General features: G+C 46.1%; 1 protein-coding gene across 29 annotated transcripts in view; it reads right to left on the bottom strand.

Moving 5' to 3' along the window:
- The window catches only part of TCTN1 (tectonic family member 1), a 44500-nt gene extending 29871 nt beyond the window's left edge, over positions 1-14629 (bottom strand). For 22 of the 29 annotated variants that reach the window (XR_010114930.1, XR_010114929.1, XR_010114931.1 and 19 more), the window contains exons 1-3: positions 14253-14590; positions 8708-8828; positions 905-1035 (exon numbers count right to left, since the gene is read on the bottom strand). Coding sequence is in view for 20 of the 29 variants with exons in the window: in XM_055235779.2 (XP_055091754.1) it covers positions 905-1035; positions 8708-8828; positions 14253-14472 (472 nt within the window). In the remaining 9 variants the exon portion in view is untranslated. Of the gene's footprint in view, positions 1-904; positions 1036-8707; positions 8829-14191 lie in introns of all 29 variants that reach the window. The other 7 variants (XM_055235777.2, XM_063614456.1, XM_063614457.1 and 4 more) reach the window with 3 other exon arrangements.
- Between the last annotated feature and the right edge of the window lie 6399 nt (positions 14630-21028).

The raw sequence follows: 21028 nt of genomic DNA, 5'->3' as shown, positions 1-21028 counted from the left end.
AAAAAAGAAAGAAAGAAAAAATAGTAATAATAGGGCTGGGCACAGTGGCTCACACCTGTAATCCCAGCACTTTGGGAGGCCAAGGCAGGTGGATCACCTGAGGTCGGGAGTTTGAGACCAGCCTGACCAACATGGAGAAACCCCGTCTCTACCAAAAATACAAAACTGGCTGGGCATGGTGGCCCATGCCCGTAATCCCAGCTACTTGGGAGGCTGAGGCAGGAACTCGTTTGAACCCAAGAGGTGGAGGATTTGTGATGAGCCGAGATCCAGCCATTGTACTCCAGCCTGGGCAACAAGAGCAAAACTCCGTCTCAAAAAAAACGAACAAACAAACAAAAAAAAAAACCACACACAAAAATTATCCAGGCAGGCCGGGCGCGGTGGCTCACGCTTGTAATCCCAGCACTTTGGGAGGCCGAGGCGGGCGGATCACGAGGTCAGGAGATCGAGACCCCGTCTCTACTAAAAATACAAAAAATTAGCCGGGCGTGGTGGCGGGCGCCTATAGTCCCAGCTACTGGGAGAGGCTGAGGCAGGAGAATGGCGTGAACCCGGGAGGCAGAGCTTGCAGTGAGCCGAGATCGCACCACTGCACTCCAGCCTGGGCGACAGAGCAAGACTCCGTCTCAAAAAAAAAAAAAAAAAAATTATCCAGGCATAGTGGCAGGCGCCTGTAATCCCAGCTACTCAGTAGGCTGAGGCAGGAGAATCACTTGAATCTGGGAGGTGGAGGTTGCAGTGAGCCGAGATTGCTCCACTGTACTCCAGCCTGGGTGACAGAGCAAGACTCTGTCTCAAAAAAATCATAATTATAATCATAAAAGAAATCTGAGACATTTTTCCATAACTTTGAGAAAAATTTTCCAGAGTTTCACAAAATATATCAATGTCAAATACTTACAGTTTGTAATATGAATGCAGAAAATAGATGGATTAATCTGGTCAACAAGTTTAAATACTCTTTGAGGTGGGTTTGCTGTAAAATTCAATGAATAGATGGCTGCTTTTTGACTACAAAACTGGCTGTCGCCCCTGAAAATTAAAAAAATAATAATACAAAGTCACAAGACATAAGCACACAATCTTAGCAAGATTATTTAAAAACTGTCAGATGCTTGTACTGTACTATGTTAACAGTTACGTGGAGGATATTTATGAAAGCATGACATTAGAATTAAATCCGGCTGGGCACGGTGGCTCACACCTGTAATCCCAGCACTTTGGGAGGCTGAGGCAGGCAGATCACAAGGTCAGGAGATCGAGACCAGCCTGGCCAAGATGGTAAAACCCCATCTCTACTAAAAATACAAAAATTAGCTGGGCGTGGTGGCGTGTGCCTGTAATCCCAGCTACTAGGGAGGCTGAGGCACGAACATCGCTTGAACCCAAGAGGCAGAGGTTGCAGTGACCCGAGATCACGCCACTGCACTCAAGCCTGGTGACAGAGTGAGACTCCATCTCAAAAAAAAAAAAAAAATGAATCCTTTTTTTTGAGATGCAAAGTCTCACCCTCCCAGGCTGGAGTGCAGTGGCACGATCTCAGCTCACTGCAACCTCTGCATCCCAGGTTCAAGTGATTCTCCTGCCTCAGCCTCCCGAGTAGCTGGGACTACAGGTGTGCACTGCCATGCCTGGCTAATTTTTGTATTTTTATTAGGGACAGGGTTTCACCATGTTGGCCAGGCTGGTCTCAAACTCCTTAATTCAGATGATCCACCTGCCTCAGCCTCCCAAAGTGCTGGGATTACAGGCATGAGTCACCACACCTGGCTGAATCCATTTTTATTTAGTTTATTCTGTGTTAAAATATTTTGCATTTGGGCCAGTCACAGTAGCATGCACCTGTATTACCAACTACTCAGGAGGTTAAGATGCGAGGATCACTTGAGATTAGGAGTTGGAGGCCAGTCTGGCAACATAGTGAGATCCTCGTCTCTTTTTAAAAAAGAAAAAGTTTGGCATTTAAAATTTTTTCCTCTAACAGAAAAAAACAAAATTGAGACAAGTAGAATAATCTTTAAGGAAATCTTGTCAAGAACATAGATCAGGGTATAATTTTTATGTCAATGAACTTTATAAACTCTGATAGCATCAATTAGATAAAATTTTGCAGACCTTCAGATTGTTTAAAAGTACGCAGAATAGATCCAAATTCCTTGTCTTTAGAATAAAGCTGTCTTCAAAGGACTGTGAGAATAAGAAAATGTGGAGTCATCTGGAAGTTTTAATGCTTAGAAGTTATGGTACAGGGCCAGGCACAGTAGATCATGCCTGTAATCCCAGACTTTGGGAGGCCGAGGAGAGCGGATCACCTCAGGTTAGGCATTCAAGACCAGCCTGGCCAACATGGCAAAACCCTGTCTCTACTAAAAATACAAAAATAAATTAGCCAGGCATGGTGGCATGCGCCTGTAGTTCCAGCTGCTGGGGAGACTGAGGCAGGAGTATTGCTTGAACCTGGGAGGTTGCAGTGAGCCAAGATCGTGCCACTGCACTCCAGCCTGGGCGACAGAGTGAGACTCTCTCTCCAAAAAAAAAAAGAAGTTATGAGTTAAGTCTTCAAGTCTTCAACCAATCCCAGATTTGACAAACCCCAATCAATTTGCTATAGATACAGATGCAGGCCAAGCATCGTGGCTCATGCCTGTAATCCCAGCATTTTGGGAGGCTGGGGAGTATCACTTGAGGCCAGGAGTTCAAGACCAGCCTGTGCAACATAGACCCCTATCACTACAAAAAAACAAAGAAAAAATTAGCCTGGCATGCTGGCAGATGCCTGTAGTACTAACTACTTGGGAGGCTGAGGTAGGAGGACTGCTTGAGCCCAGGAGCAAGGTTACAGTGAGCTATGATCATGTCACTGCACTCCAGCCTGGGTGACAGAGCAAGACCTGTCTCAAAAAAATATAGAGGCTGGGCACAGTGGCTCACGCCTACAATGCCAGTACCTTGGGAGGCCACGGCAGGAGGATCACTTGAAGCCAGGAGTTCAAGACCAGCCTGGGCAACAAAGTGAGACTTTGTCTCTAAAAAAAAAAAAAAAAAAAAAAAAATAGACAGCTGGACAGACAGATAGATAATGGTATAGAGTCATAATAAAAATGGGACTATATTCTACATACTGTTTTGAGGCTTTTCTCACTTAATATATAATGCTTAAGCCAGGCGCGGTGGCTCACGCTTGTAATCCCAGCACTTTGGGAGGCTGAGGCGGGCGGATCACGAGGTCGGGAGATCGAGACCACGGTGAAACCCCGTCTCTACTAAAAATACAAAAAATTAGCCGGGCGTGGTGGCGGGCGCCTGTAGTCCCAGCTACTCGGAGAGGCTGAGGCAGGAGAATGGCGTGAACCCAGGAGGCGGAGCTTGCAGTGAGCCGAGATTGCGCCACTGCACTCCAGCCTGGGCGACAGAGCGAGACTCCGTCTCAAAAAAAAAAAAAAAAAAAAAAAAAAAAAAAAATATATATATATATATATATATATATAAATATATATAATGCTTAATATGCACTTACAATATTATACTAAGTGGCTTCATCATCGTATACCAGCCCATTAATACCCCAATTTGTTTAACCAATATAGATATGGATATGGTACAGGCCAACCACCGTGGCTCATGCCTGTAATCCCTGCATTTTGGGAGGCTGGGGAGGATCACTTGAGGCCAGGAGTTCAACACCAGCCTGGCAACACAGACCCCTATCTCTACAAAAAACAAAGAAAAAATTAGCCCAGCATGCTGGTAGATGCCTATAGTTCTAACTACTTGGGAGGCTGAGGTAGGAGGACTGCTTGAGCCCAGGAGCAAGGTTACAGTGAGCTATGATCATGTCACTGCACTCCAGCCTGGGTGACAGAGCAAGACCTGTCTCAAAAAAATATAGAGGCTGGGCACAGTGGCTCACGCCTACAATGCCAGTACCTTGGGAGGCCACGGCAGGAGGATCACTTGAAGCCAGGAGTTCAAGACCAGCCTGGGCAACAAAGTGAGACTTTGTCTCTTAAAAAAAAAAAAAAAAAAAAAATAGACAGCTGGACAGACAGATAGATAATGGTATAGAGTCATAATAAAAATGGGACTATATTCTACATACTGTTTTGAGGCTTTTCTCACTTAATATATAATGCTTAATATGCACTTACAATATTATACTAAGTGGCTTCATCATCGTATACCAGCCCATTAATACCCCAATTTGTTTAACCAATATAGATATGGATATGGTACAGGCCAACCACCGTGGCTCATGCCTGTAATCCCTGCATTTTGGGAGGCTGGGGAGGATCACTTGAGGCCAGGAGTTCAACACCAGCCTGGGCAACACAGACCCCTATCTCTACAAAAAACAAAGAAAAAATTAGCCCAGCATGCTGGTAGATGCCTATAGTTCTAACTACTTGGGAGATTGAGGTAGGAGGACTGCTTGAGCCCAGGAGCAAGGTTGCAGGGAGCTATGCTCATTGGTTTAGGTTTCTAATTTTCCCCAATTATATGTAATGCTATAATGACATCCTTATACATACATACATCTTTATGACTGTCTCCAGTTGTTTCCTTAGGATATGTTTCCTGAAGTGGAACTGCTAAACCAAAAGGCAGGTAACATTATTTAAAGCTTCTGAGACACACTCCCAGATTGCCCTCTAGAAGGGCACAATATACATTCTCACCAACACTGTAGTAAGAGTGCCTATTTCCCTGTACTCTTGCCAAGACTGGATATTATCATTCAGTTTTTACTGGGCCTTAAAGGATAAGTAGAAATCAGACAGACAGTAGGAATGGGAAGCAAATCCAAGTGCAAGAACAGCAATGGCCAAGGCTGGGTAACGACTTATGGTCTTTGGGAAACTCTGAGTACTAAGGTTGGGATGGAATGGATTTGAGATGGCTGGTAGCAGGTGATAGGCTCTGAAAGAAGGTGGGAATGAATCTGAATCCAGGCTAAGAAGCCTATAGATAATGAGAACTTCTGAAGGTCTTTTAGTGAGTGCCTGACAGGATGAGGTGTGAGCTCATAAAGTAGGAGCAGGGATGGACGACCATGAGGGCTAGAGTGATGGAAGACGCCACAGAATGGGACTCCTTACTCCCCTCCAGTCAGCCACATCCCCAATCCTGTGCAGTATTTCAGTATCACCATCAGATCTAGATACTTCTCCCTAGCCCCACTGTCACAGCTTTTGGGGAAGGTGGGGAGGGAAACCGTTAATCCGCATCTGCAACAGCTTAATAGCTTTTTACTTGCCACCAGGCTTGGCCTTGTGATCCACTGCACATGCTGCTGCAGAATTACATAAGATGGGAATCTGATCCTCTTACAACCCAGGCCCTGTGGACTTCAGGACAGAGTCCAAACCCCTTAGCATACACACAAGGCCCCTGGGGACCCGACCCCCGCTCTCTTTGCTACACTCCTCTCACCCCACCCCTCTTCTGGCCACACTGAGTTACCTGCAGTTAAGCAGGCCATCCCGCATCCCCCCATCTCTGTCCATGCAGTTCCCTCTGCCTGGAATGCCCTTCCCCTCAGTCCATCCTGACCATCTTCCACGTGTCCTTCAGGACCCAGCTCAGCTCCTGTTTTCTGGGGAGCATTCCTTAGTGGGCTGAGTTAGATGCCATTCCTCTGCCTTCTCATCATGCTTAATGTAGAAACTGCCATCCACTCCTGTCTCCCTTACTCGACGGTAAGCTCTTTGAAGGCAGGAAAGTGCCTAACTCATCTTTATGTCCCTGGTGCTGGGATTCAGGAGGTGCTCAAGAAAGGTGGGGAGAAAGGAAAGACTGCTGAGACAGGAAAAGGAAAGGAAGAGGCAGGGGTCAGGGGAGCCTCCGGGTTTTTGGCCTGGTGTCGGCCTAAAAGACTAATGGTAGAGGAAGTCAAAAAGGGACACTAGGAAATCAGAGGTGGAAGGGAGAAATTCATTCATCCATTCAACTCATTATTATTATTTTTTTTTTTTGATGGAGTTTCGCTCTTGTTGCCCAGGCTAGAGTGCAACGGTGCGATCTTGGCTCCTGCAACCTCTGCCTCCCAGGTTCAAGCGATTCTCCCACCTCAGCCCCCTGAGTAGCTGGGATTACAGGCACCCACCACCATGCCCAGCTAATTTTTGTATTTTTAGTAGAGATGGGGTTTCACTATCTTGGCCAGGCTGGTCTCGAACTCCTGACCTCAAGTAATCCACACGCCTCAGCCTCCCAAAGTGCTGGGATTACAGGTGTGAGACACTGTGCCCAGCCAATTCAACTCATTCTTAATGAGGGCCCACTATGTGGCAGGAGCTCTACTAGGCACTAATGGTTAAGGAGTAAAGAGATCTTCCAGGCTGGGCACAGTGGCTCACGTCTGTAATCCCAGCACTTTGGGAGGCCAAGGTGGGTAGATCAAGAGGTCAGGAGTTCGAGACCAGCCTGGCTAACACGGTGAAACCCTGTCTCTACTAAAAATACAAAAAATTAGCTGGGCGTGGTGGCACATGCCTGTAGTCCCAGCTCCCTGGGAGGCTGAGGCAGGAAAATTACTTGAACCCAGCAGGCGGAGGTTGCAGTGAGTCAAGATGGAGCCACTGCACTCCAGCCTGGGCGACAGAGCAAGACTGTGTCTCAAAAAAAAAAAAAAATAGCCCCAAGCCGCCGGGCATGGTGGTGGGCACCTGTGGTCCCGGCTACTCGGGAGGCTGAGGCAGGAGAATGGCGTGAACCCGGGAGGCGGAGCTTGCAGTGAGCGGAGATCGTGCTACTGCATCTAGCCTGGGCGACAGAGCAAGACTCAGTCTCAAAAAAAAAAAAAAAAAAAAGTAGCTATCCCTTATTTGCGTTCAGCCAGGTGAAATCTCACTTTCAGGCTCCCGTATTTACTAAGGGAGGAAAACAGAATGATTTTCAACAAATACTGAAACATGCTACAGGCCAGGTAGCCAGAAAATTAATCTGACTACATTGCCCTGTTCTCTGAGCATTTTTACAATACTAAATAGGCTCAAAATCCCACTGGTCAATAAAATAGTTTCTCACAGGAAAAACCCATTGTTCTTCTTAAAAGGGTTCACCTATCAAGTATCAATTGCTAAAACTTGCTATAAGGCTAAATTTAAATTAGCTATCTCTGAATACTAAGTTGGTCCCATCCTGAATTAATGAGCCTCTTCTAAGTGCTGCCAGTTTTTCAAAAAGCCTTGAAGCTGGGCGTGTTGGCTTACACCTGAAATCCCAGCACTTTGGGAGGCCAAGGCAGGCGGATCACCTGAGGTCAGGAGTTCGAGACCAGCCTGACCAATATGGTGAAACCCCGGCTCTACTAAAAATACGCCAGGCATCGTGGTGTGCACCTATAGTCCCAGCTACTCAGGAGGCTGAGACAGGAGAATTGCTTGAAGCCAGGAGGCGGAGGTTGCAGTGAGCCACTATCGCACCACTGCACTCCAGCCTGGGCAACAGAGTGAGACTCCATCTCATAAAAAAAAAAAAAAAAAAAATAAAAAAAAAAAAAAAATAAAAAATAAAAAAAAAAAGGCCGGGCACGGTGGCTCACGCTTGTAATCACAGCACTTTGGGAGGCCGAGGCGGGCGGATCATGAGGTCAGGAGATCGAGACCATCCTGGCTAACACGTTGAAACCCCGTCTCTACTAAAAAAAAAAAAATACAAAAAAATTAGCCGGGCGTGGTGGCAGGCGCCTGTAGTCCCAGCTACTCAGAGAGGCTGAGGCAGGAGAATGGCGTGAACCTGGGAGGCGGAGCTTGCAGTGAGCCGAGATTGCGCCACTGCACTCCAGCCTGGGCGACAGAGCGAGACTCCGTCTCAAAAAAAAAAAAAAAAAAAAAAAAAGCCTTGAAATCTCAATTATAAGAGATCATTCAGAACAGATTATTTCTTTACCTTATAATCAGCTGGGAATGTCATTTTTCATTGTTCTATACAATGCGAACTGTGAGAATTCCTGGTAGATTTACATATCAGAAAAGTACAAACAAAGACTTCTTACCTAATTTTTTGTTACAAATACTATGACCACAACAAAAGCTGTGAAATTAAACTGCACTTTTCACCCTAGGCTATACTAATTCACTGATACAAAAAATGTGACCACTGTCTGTTTACAACTCAAATTGAAATGTAATTCAATCTTCAAACACAGAGGTTTCATTACATTATTTTAATGTATATTCTCTCTTCTCTTTTGCCTGCACAGTTACCTGGCTGAATGCAAATAAGGGATAGCTACTTTTTTTTTTTTTTTTTGAGAATGAGTCTTGCTCTGTCGCCCAGGCTGGAGTGCAGTAGCGCGATCTCCGCTCACTGCAAGCTCCGCCTCCCAGGTTCACGCCATTCTCCTGCCTCAGCCTCCCGAGTAGCCGGGACCACAGGTGCCCGCCACCATGCCCGGCTAATTTTTTTGGATTTTTAGTAGAGACGGGGTTTCACCGTGTTAGCCAGAATGGTTTCAATCTCCTGACCTCGTGATCCGCCCACCTCAGCCTCCCAAAGTGCTGGGATTACAGGCGTGAGCCACTGCGCCCTGCCAGGCATAGTAATTTTTTTACATATTAGTTTGGACAGTATGGCTTCAGAACAACGCAAAACACCGGAAATCAGGTTTGGGTTTTTAAGCCTGGGAAAGTTTTCCCTTTCTCCAAATTGTATTATCCTGGTCAAATTTTTTCAAAATTGCATGTGTCATACGTAAACTTACGTGACAACTGGAACTGAGCAGGCAGAGAAGACACTGAAATCCATGGAGCTGCAGTCAGGATCACAGCAGCAGTTGACGTCACACTGTGCTGGGGATAAGTCACAGACACACAGAGCAGCAACTGCAGAAAAAAGAGGGGTAGGATCCAGAGCATCAACATCAGCAGGTGGTGACTGCCCCCTGCCACCGCAGTAAACTATAAGTCAACTTCATACAAAAGGTCCACTTTATTTTTCCTATTGCACTTTGGGGGAAATTTGTGAAGTGGAAATGAGTCAGTTTGAGCATCCCACAATCAGAGGTTTCCCCAAAGTGGCTAATGATCTGACTCGCTTGGAAAGTTCTGTTAGTGCTTTGCCTACAGAGATGCTGATTTGGTAAGATGAATATGAAACCCAGGCATTTGCAGTTTTCAGAAACTTTCCAGGTGATGCTTAAAATTAGACAAGTTTAAGAACAAGCACCCCTAAACCATTTGCCTGACCATAAGAACCACCAGTTTAAAACTCCAAAGTCCTTAAGCCCAGTCTCTGGAGATTACGATTCAGAGGAAGGGCCCACTTTAACCTTCAGGAAAGAGGCTTTTCAACCTTGCCCCTCTCTTCACGTATAACCTGCTGCTTTAAAGCTGAATTCATATTCACAGACCCTTGGCCAAGAATCATACCGGCTCAGGTGCTCAGAATGTCTTTGGTGATTTAGACAATAAGGTATGAGGGCGGGGTAGGAATCCCCCCCACTTCACAACTTTTAATTATTTTATTTATTTTTATTTTTTTAAAAGGAGTTTCGGCTCTTGTTGCCCAGGCTAGAGTGCAATGATGCAATCTTGGCTCACTGCAACCTCCACTTCCTGGGTTCAAGCTATTCTCCTGCCTCAGCCTCCTGAGTAGCTGGGATTACAGGCATGCACTACCATGCCCAACTTTTTTTTTTTTTTTTTTTTCTGTATTTTTAGTGAAGACAGGGTTTCACCATGTTGGCCACGCTGGTCTCGAACTCCTGACCTCAAGTGATCCGCTGGCCTTAGCCACCCAAAGTGCTGGGATTACAGGCGTGAGCCACCACTCCTGGTCAACTTGTAATCATTAATAAGGATGATTTTTCTTTGCCGCTTTGTAACAAAGATGATTATCTGGATTTTTAATTCTCTATTTTATTCTGTCAAATAAGGAAAAGAAAACCCTTTTAAAAAAATAGAGAATGAATTTATGGTTGCAATTATTGCTGGAAGGGAAGAAGTAAGATCAACCTTCAATCTTATCTGTAACGTTTTCTTTTTCAAAAGATTTCAAACCAGGCACAGTGGCTCACACCTGTAATTCCCGCACTTTGGGAGGCGGGCAGATCACTTGAGGTCAGGAGTTTGAGACCGCCCTGGCCAACATGGTTAAACCCTGTCTCTATTAAAAATACAAAAATTAGGCTGGGCGCAGTGGTTCATGCCTGTAATCCCAGCACTTTGGGAGGACCAGGCAGGCGGATCAAAAGGTCAGGAGATGAAGACCATCCTGGCTAACACGGTGAAACCCCGTCTCTACTAAAAACACAAAAACTAGCTGAGTGTGGTGGCGGGCACCTGTAGTCCCAGCTACTGGGGAGGCTGAGGCAGGAGAATGGCGTGAACCCAGGAGGCGGGGCTTGCAGTGAGCTGAGATCGTGTCACTGCACTCCAGCCTGGGCGACAGAGCGAGACTCCATCTCAAAAAAAAAAAAATACAAAAATTAGCCAGGCATGGTGGTGGGCGCCTGTAATCCCAGCTACTCAGGGAGGCTGAGGCAGGAGAATCGTTTGAACCCAGAAGGCAGAGGTTGCAGTAAACCGAGATCATACCACTGCACTCCAGCCTGGATGACAGAGTGAGACTCCATCTCAAAAAAAAAAAAGATCTCAAGCCAAAAAACAAAAATAACAAAAAAGGAATCTGAAGCAAATGCTGCTAGTGTCCACCCAACATTCTTACTTGTACGTATGAATTATTTCACGATAAAAAGGAGCTTTAGAAAAATGTACCCCACAGCGGCCTCACACCTGTAATCCCAACACTTTGGGAGGCTGAGGCAGGGGGATCACGAGGTCAGGAGGTCGAGACCAGCCTGGCCAATATGGTAAAACTCCGTCTCTACTGAAAATACAAAAATTAGTCGGGTGTGGTGGCACACACCCATAGTCCCAGCTACTCAGGAGGCTGAGGCAGAAGAATCGCCTGAACCCAGGAGGCAGAGGCTGCAGTGAGCCGAGACCATGCCACTGCACTCCAGCCTGGGTGACAGGGCAAGACTCCATCTCAAAAAAAAAAAAAAAAAAAAGAAAAAAAGAGAAAAGAAAAATGTATCCCATAGCTCACGCTTGTAATCCTAGCACTCTGGAAGGCTGAGAAGAGTGGATCCCCTGAGGTTAGGAGTTCGAGACCAGCCTGGCCAACATAGTAAAACCCCATCTCTACTAAAAATACCAAAAAAATTAGCCAGGCATGGTGGCGCGTAGCTGTAATCCCAGCTACTTGGGAGGCTGAGGGAGGAGAATCGCTTGAACCTGGGAGGTGGAGGTTGCAGTGAGCTGAGACTGTGCCACTGCACTCCAGCCTGGGTGATTAAAAAAAGAGTACCCCGTAAAAGGTATAATGCACTCTGCACAAAAAAATGTGTGAGGTGAAGGGGAAGGTTTTGTTAACATGCGATGATTTCTTAGTCTAAGACACAAAAGCTTTCCCCCTAAAATTTACAGTGCTTCTCTCTAGTTGAGAACTCTTCTATGTGCTTAGTAAAATGACACAACTTATGCACGCTAATATAAAAAATAAAAAGTGCTTCAGGTTCTCTGTATGTTTAAAATTACTATCTTGCTTTGTTTTCAAAACTTAAAGCCCTTATAGGTAGCTATAAGACCACTAAGGACGAAGCAATAGTGTTTAATAACTCCACTTAGGAAAAAGGTTTCTACCCAGGATGCGAGTGTAATTAATCATCCAACAAGTAGCTGTTCAGCCCCTGTCAGGTCTAAGTAGCACTCAGCTGCTCTTGCCTCCTATCGCATCTGCACACCTGGCTTGTAGAGCAGGGTACAAATGAACAGAGCCCAGATTCAAGATGAAGGGTTATCACTCTTCTCCCAACACTGCCTGAAGCCACCTGCAATTTTCCATCCAGTTCTCCACTCAGAGTCAGCCTCCTGCTCCGATATCTACAAGCTGTGTGTCCTAAAATTAGGCAAATAATTTACCCACCTGAAAAATGGGGATAACAGTACCCTCATCATGGAGTTGTTGTAAGGATTAAATGAGATACATCATAGGTGAAATGCTTAGCACAGTGTCTTCCACACAGTGAACAGTTAACAAATGAGTTATTACTGTCACAAGTCTAAAGAGAGGTCCTTCAAAAAGGTGAAGACAGGCAACTGGCAGAGTGCAGTGGCTCAAGCCTGTAATCCTAACACTATGGGAGGCCTAGGTGGGCAATCACTTGAGGCCAGGAGTTCGAGACCAGCCTTGGCAACATGGCGAAACCCCGTCTCTACAAAAAATTAGCCAGGCATGGTGGCATGCACCTGTAGTTCCAGCTACCTGGGAGTCTCAGATGGGCAGATCACCTGAGCCTAGGAGGTCGAGGCTGCAGTGAGCTGTGATCTGCCACTATACTCCAGCCTGAGTGACAGAGTGAGACCCTGTATCCAAAAAAGAATAAAGTGTGAGGACAAGCACAAATTCATCCCCTATACTAGAAAAACAGCCTTGAACACATGCTATAATAACAATGTTTCAAGCATAGCTTTATTTTGGAGAGAAAATGCATTAACAGATGGAGTACTCACATGAATAAAAGACAATCCAGTCCAAAAACCTTAAAGAGTTTCAGGCATTGAATACTTGGCTTTATTCTGTCCCAGTTTATCACTGATTTAACTTCCCTACTAATTCATCAAATCAACAATTTAAATATAAAACAGAGCTCTGTTTATATATTAAAATAGCACATATATTTCTCTGTACTTTTTCTTTCAGATTACTCATAATTCAGAAAGGAGAGCTTTTGGAGAAATAAAGGTTCAGTAACTGAAGTTAAGTCCTAGCGTTCAAGATATCAGCTGATGACTTTTTTACTTACTAATACCGAGCCTTAATCAATTTGAGAAAAGATCTTAAGAAGGGATAGGCTAGGCACAGTTGTTTACACCTGTAATCCCAGCACTTTGGAAGGCCAAGGTGGGAGGATCACTTGAGCCCAGGAGTTTGAGATCAGCCTGAACAACACAGCGAGATCTCATCTCTACTAAAAATAAAATAAAAAAAGCAAGCCGGGGGAGCACACCTGTGGTTCCAGCTACTCTGGAGGCCGAGGCAGAAGGATCCCTTGAGCCCAGCAGATTGAGACTTAAGTGAGATATAATCACGCCACTGCACTCCAGCCTGGGTAACAGAGCGAGACCTTGTCTCAAAAAGAAAGACTGAAAAAAAGATTAAAAGTACTGCATATCTATTGGGGTTACTCTCAATTCACACAATCGGAAAATTTAAAAAACTTTTTTTGAGATCATGAACCACTTTAAGAATCAGCTGCTATGAACTCTCATCTCAGGAAAAGGCATATTCACAAAGTTTTGCACTCAATCTTAACGGGTCACAGTCATTCAGTGAAGTCATCCACGTCAATTTTTTTTTTTGGAGACAGTCTTGCTCTGTCGCCCAGTCTGGAGTGCAGTGGTAATTACTGCAACCTCTGCCTCATGGGTTCAAGCGATTCTCCTGCCTCAGCCTCCCGAGTAGCTGGGATTACAGGCATGCACCACCACGCCCGGCTATTTTTTCTATTTTTAGTAGAGACTGGGTTTCGCCATTTTGACCAGGCTGATCTTAAACTCCTACCTCAAGCAATCCACCCGACTTGACCTCCCAAAGTGCTGGGATTACAGGCGTGAGCCACGGCGCCAGCCAAACGTCAAATTAGATTATAAAATATTTCCACTGTGTAATTCTAGAACTAAACAATAATTTTCTGAAAAAAATGTTAATTATCCCTAAACATGACTCCTAAGAAGTAAGCGTAACCCCTCCCTCAATAGCTTTCCACCTCCAATTCAACACAGGAGGAATCGTAGGTTTTTAGAATTCAGGTCAACAGACAAGGGTCTTAACATAGTCACATTTAGTAAGACAGACCTTTGGCCTCTCTTGAAGTGCAAGTTCAGTGCAGCCTAGGCACTAATTTCCACCATTGTCTCTACTTAATTTCGTCTTGGGCTGCAAAGATTCATTCATTATTGCTCTTTGCATCACTGTTGTCTGGGACCACTTCAAGTATTTTCAAAGGTTTGATACCGTCCCACTTAAACTCTGAGACCTGGTTTTCTCATTTACCTGACAGTGATAGTAACAGCTACCTCTCAAGGTTTTTGTTTAGAGAACGGACGTTTACGGAACACTCAGCAGTGTCTCCACACAGTAAGTGCTCTATAAGCGTTAGCTATCATTATTACGTCCTCACCGGGGCTGCCCCCTTGAGGTTGGATCACTGTGGACCCCAGGAGCTGGCACATGGTACCCACCGTCCGTGACCGGGGTAGGCCTGGGGCCCGAGGAGGGCCCTGGAGCCGTGGGAGTCCCGGGGGGCCTGGTCGACGGGGAAGTTCCGAAAGTGGCCAGGGCTGCCTCGGTGGAGTTGAGGCCCTCTGTCGTCACCGCCGGGGTGGCCTCAGTCTGGGCGCTCACGGAGGCCCAGCAGCCCAGGAGCACCACCAGGAGCGGCGGGAGACCTCGCGGCCTCATCTCCCAGAGGGTCCCAGCTAGGCCCGCGACCGGGACCGCGCGTTGCCCGGCAACCGCGGCAGCCAGGCGCGGGGCATCACGGGAAGGGGCTTGCGAAGCCGCCAGAAGCTGCAGGAGACTGACGGGGTCCAAGCCTGTATGAGGCAGGGGGCGGATCCCGGATGAGGACGGAGGGCGGAGCCTGGGTGAGGCAGCGATGGCAGGCACAGGGGCGAGCAATAGTGAGCGGGTGTGATGCTGGCGTAAACGAGGGGCGTGTAAATCCCGGCTGTGGTTCCCAACCGGTCTGCGGCGCTTGCTTAAAAAATGCAGATTTTCTGTAGTTCCAGCTACTCGGGAGGCTGAGGCGGGAGAATCGCTTGAACCCGGGAGGTGAAGGCTACAGTGAGCCGTGACCGTGCCACTGCACTCCAGCCTGGGCAACAGTGCGAGACTCTGTCTCAACCAAAAAAAAAAAGTCGGATTTCCAGGTACCACCTCAGGACATCCTGAGTTGGTAAGTTTAGGGCAGGACCCAGGAATCAGTTTTTGGGGGATTTTTTTTTTGAGACAGGGTCTCACTCTGTCGCCCAGGCTGGAGTGCAGTAGCGCGATCTCGGCTCACTGCAGCCTCGACCTCTGGGGCTCAAGCAATCCTCCCACTTCAGCCTCCTGAGTAGCTGGGAACTCAGGCGCGCGCCACCATACCCAGCTAATTTTTGTATTTTTTTTTTGTAGAGACGAGGTCTCCCTCCGTCGCCCAGACAGGTCTCGAACTCCTGGATTCAAGTGATCCACGTGCTTCAGCCTCCTGAGTCCTGAGTAGTTGGGATTCGAGGCGTGAGCCACCACTCCCAGCCAGGAATAAATATTTTTAACAAATGTCCCGATGCAAGCAGATGAGTTGGACGGAAATTTGGGAAGCACCGTCCCAACGCCACTAACGTGGGTGTTTCGAAGGAGCACAGGGATCTGTGAGATCACTGTCTCTGAATTCTCTCTATCCCAGACTCTGTCAACACTGGCTTCACCTTTTTTGTTTTAGCTGCATCTCACAACGTTGCCAGATAACTTCTGTCTGCTGTATTGTGATAAAGGGGACAAATGAACACTTAATACCTTTTATCATTTTTTGTAGAGAGGGGGTCTCACTATGTTGATCAGGCTAGTCACAAACTCCTGGCCTCAAGTGATCCTCCCGCCTCAGCCTCCCAAAGAGCTGGGATTACAGACATGAGCCACCACGCCAGGCCTAAGAACTTATTTAAAGACAAAAATCTTTTACAAAAATTAAGTAAAATAATTTAGACATCTTAAAGGGGAAAACAAAGCAAATCCACTGTAATGCTACAAAATGACCTGGAGACCCTAAGATTTAGGAAAGCCTCTCCATTCTGAATGGGCTTATTTAGGAGGTACCCAAGCCCAGGGATGTTGGCTGCACCTTTGACACTTAATCTCCGCACAGTTCAGAAGTAGATGTCAAAGTACTTAGACATGGCCAGGCACAGTGGCTCACACCTGTACTCCCAGCCCTTTGGGAGGATCACTTGAGTCCAGGAGTTGAGACCAGCCTGGGCAACATGGTGAAACCACATCTCTACAAAAAATGCAAAAATTAGCCAGGTGTGGTGGGACGTGCCTGTAGTCCCAGCTACTCAGGAGGCTGAGGTGGAAGGATCACCTCAGCCCGGAGAGCTTGAGGCTGCAGTAAGCCATGATCGTGCCACTGCACTCCAAAACAAAAAAACCTTAAACATAACACAATATTTATTCAAGAAATGTGTATACCAATTCAAAAGAATGCCAAACAGTATATATATCTAGTTTATTAAATGTATTTAGCAAAACTAAATCATCAAAGTGATATCTTTAGCACCTTCCTGTGGCATTCCAGAGACAGTGTATAAAAATATAATTGAATCGCTCAAATGTGTAAGACAGATACTTCTCTTTTTTCTGTGAAGGATTGCTTTAGCATCTGACTGAAATTCTGGACTGCTTTTAATAACTGATTAAATGCTTCCCCTTTTAAAAAAATAACCAAAAGTAGGCCGGGCATGGTGGCTCACGCCTGTAATCCCAGCACTTTGGGAGGCTGAGGCGGGTGGATCACGAGGTCAAGAGATCGAGACCATCCTGGCCAACATGGTGAAACCCTCTCTTTACTAAAAATACAAAAATTAGCTGAGCGTGGTGGTGGGCACCTGTAGTTCCAGCTACTTGGGAGGCTGAGGTGGGAGAACTGTTTGAACCTGGGAGGCGGAGGTTGTAGTGAGTCGAGATCACACCACTGCACTCCAGCCTGGTGACACAGCGAGACTCCATCTCAAAAAAATATGTATATATTTTCCAAACCTTCATCTCATAACTTCTAAAACCAGGGCATGTTTGTTTTCCTTTTTAAACCTCTTTACTTCCAGCCCTCTACTTTCTTTCCTATTCCTTAATACCTGTGAACCATTTTGTTCTATTTTCTGTTTTGAAATTTTAGACTGCTGGATTAAATTTTGATAACTCATCCTTTAGCTTTATAATTTTTTTTTTTTTTTGAGATGGAGTCTCACTCTGTCGCCCAGGCTAGAGTGCAGTAGCAGGATCTTGGCTCAGTGCAACCTTTGCCTTCCAGGTTCAAGTGATTCTCCTGCCTCAGCCTCCCAAGTAGCTGGGATTACAGGCACCCGCCACCAAGCCCAGCTAATTTTTGTATTTTTAGTAGAGATGGGGTTTCACCATATTGGCCAGGCTGTTCTCGAACTCCTGACCTCAAGTGATCTGCCCACCTTGGCCTCCCAAAGTGCTGGGATTACAGGCGTGAGCCACCACTCCCATCCAGTTTTATAATTTTTGTTACGGTTATAGGACCTCTGAGGTCCTCTTCAAGTCTGATATCCCATTATTCCAACCAGGACCTGCTATGATATGATTTGCCAATTTCACTACCTCTTTTGTCCAATCTCAAACACTTGACAGATGGCCCCAAAGTAATTTTATGATATTTGACTCTGAATGAGGATTGCACCTACCCAGATACATTTTGCAAACATTAGGAACATTGGAACTTTTCATTTCACAGGTGACCCATTTCTGCCAGCCTGTTTTCATCTTTCAACCAAGAACACCCTTTCTCCCTTCCTTTTGTCCCTGGCCTTAGCAGGTTCCCTCATTAGGATGGAAGGACACAAAAGTGGCTAAGATCGAGTTCCATATTGGGCCCAAAACCTCAACATTTGGTTAGTGCATAAATGTTTGTGATTTCAAATATCCATCTGTTTCTCCAGGATTATTGGCATTCACAATTCCTTATAGTGTGTGCTGACACTGGGAGGCTTAAGACAATTCAGCTTTTTAGAATTCTGTGCTGAGAAGCTGCCATATATGAGGAGCCTGAAAGAAAAAAAAATCAAAGATAGGAGGAGTATGTAAGTAGGGAAAAAAACTAAGGCTAACTTCACAAGGTAGAGTCAACCACTCTGTCTTGCTCTTTGGTGTGGTTTGAGGTGAATTGGTTATTATTGTTGTTCTTGTTATTGCTGAAGTCATGGCTTCCAACCTGTTTAAAATTAATAAATTAGCTGGGCATGGTGGCACGTTCCTGTAAACCCAGTTACTCTAGAGGCTGAGGTTGGAGGCTCGCTTGAGGCCAGGAGGTCAAGGGCTGCAGTGAGCCATGATCACACCACTGCAGTCTGGCCTAGGCAACAGAGTGAGACTCTGTCTCAAAAACAAAAAAAGTATAAATTTTTTTCTAGTGATTAGTATATCTGTTTTTATTCATCTCACCCAAACATTTCACAAATGAGGTGGCAGAGTCATCAAGCTTCCTAAAGGGGTTACTTTAGATCTACAAAGGGATCAAGACTGTGTGAAGATGGAGGATTGGCTGTACCATTTTGACTGAAGTAACTAGTTGGGTAATTGATTTCCAGATCAACGCCCAGAAGAAAATAATCCTTAACTGCTCTCATTCTCCCAGTCCCCACATACCTCATCAACCACCGAGTACTATTCTTGTTCTTTTTTTTTTTTTTTTTTTTTTTGAAATAGAGTCTTGCTCTGTCGCTTAGGCTAGAGTGCAGTGGAGCGGTCTCGGCTCACTGCAAACTCTGCCTCCCAGGTTCAAGCGATTCTCCTGCCTCAGCCTCCCGAGTAGCTGGGAGGTGCCCGCCACCATGCCTGGCTAATTTTTGTATTTTTAGTAGGACGGGTTTCACTATCTCGGCCAGGCTGGTCTCGAACTCCTGACCTAGTGATCCAGCCGCCTCGGCCTCCCAAAGTGCTGAGATTACAGGCGTGAGCTACCGTGCCCAGCCTATTCTTGTTCTTTAAGTGTTTTCTGAAACGTTACAGGGACAGAAGGACTATTTGAGCAGACTTCACATTCTCGAAAGGTCTCACATTTGCATTTGACCTTTTCTAAAACAAAGTCATACATACAGTCACAGACACTCACCAACAGGAATGAAATAAGAATTCCTTGTTTACCATACAGTTGTTATTTTTTTTTCTTTTTGGGTTTCTTTTTTTTTTTTCTTTGAGACGGAGTCTCAGTCTTTTGCCCAGGCTGGTGTGCAGTGGCCCAATCTCAGCTCACTGCAACCTCCACCTTCCGGGTTCAAGTGATTCTCCTGCCTCAGCCTCCCGAGTAGCTGGGATTACACATGCCTGCCACCTCGCCTGGCTAATTTTTGTATTTTTAGTAGAGACAGGGTTTCACCATGTTGACCAGGCTAGTCTCAAACTCCTGACCTCAAGTGATCCACCCACCCCAGCTTCCCAAAGTGCTGGGATTACAGGCATGAGTCACCATACCCAGCTTACCATACAGTTTTAACCTTGCATCCTATTATTGAACCAGACTGCAGTTTGAATAAACTCGGCTTTCTAAAAAATCATTTTTGTTTTTGTTCTTTTCAGATTGAAATTTTCCAAACAGGGACTGGGCACAGTGGCTCACGCCTGTAATCCCAGCACTTTGGGAGGCCGAGGCAGGCAGATCATCTGAGGTCAGGAGTTCAAGACCAGCCTGGCCAACATGGTGAAACCCCGTCTCTACTAAAAAACACAAAAATTAGCCACGCGTGGCCGGGTGCGGTGGCTCACGCCTGTAATCCCAGCACTTTGGGAGGCCGAGGCGGGCGGATCACGAGGTCAGGAGATCGAGACCATCCTGGCTACCACGGTGAAACCCCGTCTCTACTAAAAATACAAAAAATTAGCCAGGCGAGGTGGCAGGCGCCTGTAGTCCCAGCTACGCGGGAGACTGAGGCAGGAGAATGGCGTGAACCCCGGGGGGCGGAGCCTGCAGTGAGCCGAGATCGCGCCACTGCACTCCAGCCTGGGTGAAAGAGCGAGACTCCATCTCAAAAAAAAAAAAAAAAAAAAATTAGCCAGGCGTGGTGGCAGGTGCCTTAATCCCATCTACTTGGGAGGCAGAGGCGGGAGAATCATTTGAACCCGGGAGGCTGAGGTTGCAGTGAGCCAAGATAAACCATTGCACTCAAACCTGGGGGACAAGAGCAAGACTTCTCTCAAAAAAAAAAAAAAAAAAGAAATTTTCCAAACAGGATAAAAGGCACAGAAAAGAAGGCCACTGTGTACTCCTCCAAGATTATTCAGAAATTGACATTTTGCCATACTTGCTCCACATTTCTTTTTTCTTAGGTTTATAGAGGGATAATTTATATGCAGTATACATTTTTGTGTGATAGTTTTGATGTAAGGTTTTTCTTACATATCAGAGTACAGGTTTCTTTGGTGGGCAATTCTATGAATATTTCTTCTTTCCTTTTTTATTTTTATTTTTGGGTAGACACAGAGTCTCACTCTGTTGCCCAGGCTGGAGTAAGGTGGTGCAGTCATAGCTCGCTGCAGCCTTGAACCCCTGGGCTGAAGGGATCCTCCCACCTCAGCCTCTAGAGTAGCTAGGACTACAGGCACGTGCCACACACCCGGCTCAATTTTATGAGTTTTTTTGTTTTTGTTTTTGTGTTTTACTTTTTTTTTTTTTTTTTTTTTTGAGACAGAGTCTCGCTCTGTCGCCCGGGCTGGAGTGCAGTGGCGCAATCTCGGCTCACTGCAAGCTCCGCCTCCCGGGTTCACGCCATTCTCCTGCCTCAGCCTCCGAGTAGCTGGGACTACAGGCGCCCGCCACCGCGCCCGGCTAATTTTTTGTATTTTTTAGTAGAGACGGGGTTTCACCGTGGTCTCGATCTCCTGACCTCGTGATCCGCCCGCCTCGGCCTCCCAAAGTGCTGGGATTACAAGCGTGAGCCACCGCGCCCGGCTGGTTTTGTGTTTTTCTGACGGAATTTTGCTCTTGTTGCCCAGGTTGGAGTGCAATGGCACAATCTCAGCTCACTGCAACCTCTGCCTCCCAGGTTCAAGCGATTCTCCTGCCTCAGCCTCCCAAGTAGCTGGGATTACAGGCGTGCGCCACCATGCCTAGCTAATTTTTTTTGTATTTTTAGTAGAGATGGAGTTTTACCATGTTGGTCAGGCTGGTCTTGAACTCCTGACTTCAAGTGATCCACCCGCCTCGGCCTCCCAAAGTGCTGGAATTACAGGCATGAGCCAC

The sequence above is a fragment of the Symphalangus syndactylus genome, chromosome 13 (genome assembly GCF_028878055.3).
Source record: "Symphalangus syndactylus isolate Jambi chromosome 13, NHGRI_mSymSyn1-v2.1_pri, whole genome shotgun sequence".
Classification (NCBI taxonomy): domain Eukaryota; kingdom Metazoa; phylum Chordata; class Mammalia; order Primates; family Hylobatidae; genus Symphalangus; species Symphalangus syndactylus.
This window is presented reverse-complemented; position numbering and strand designations above follow the sequence as displayed.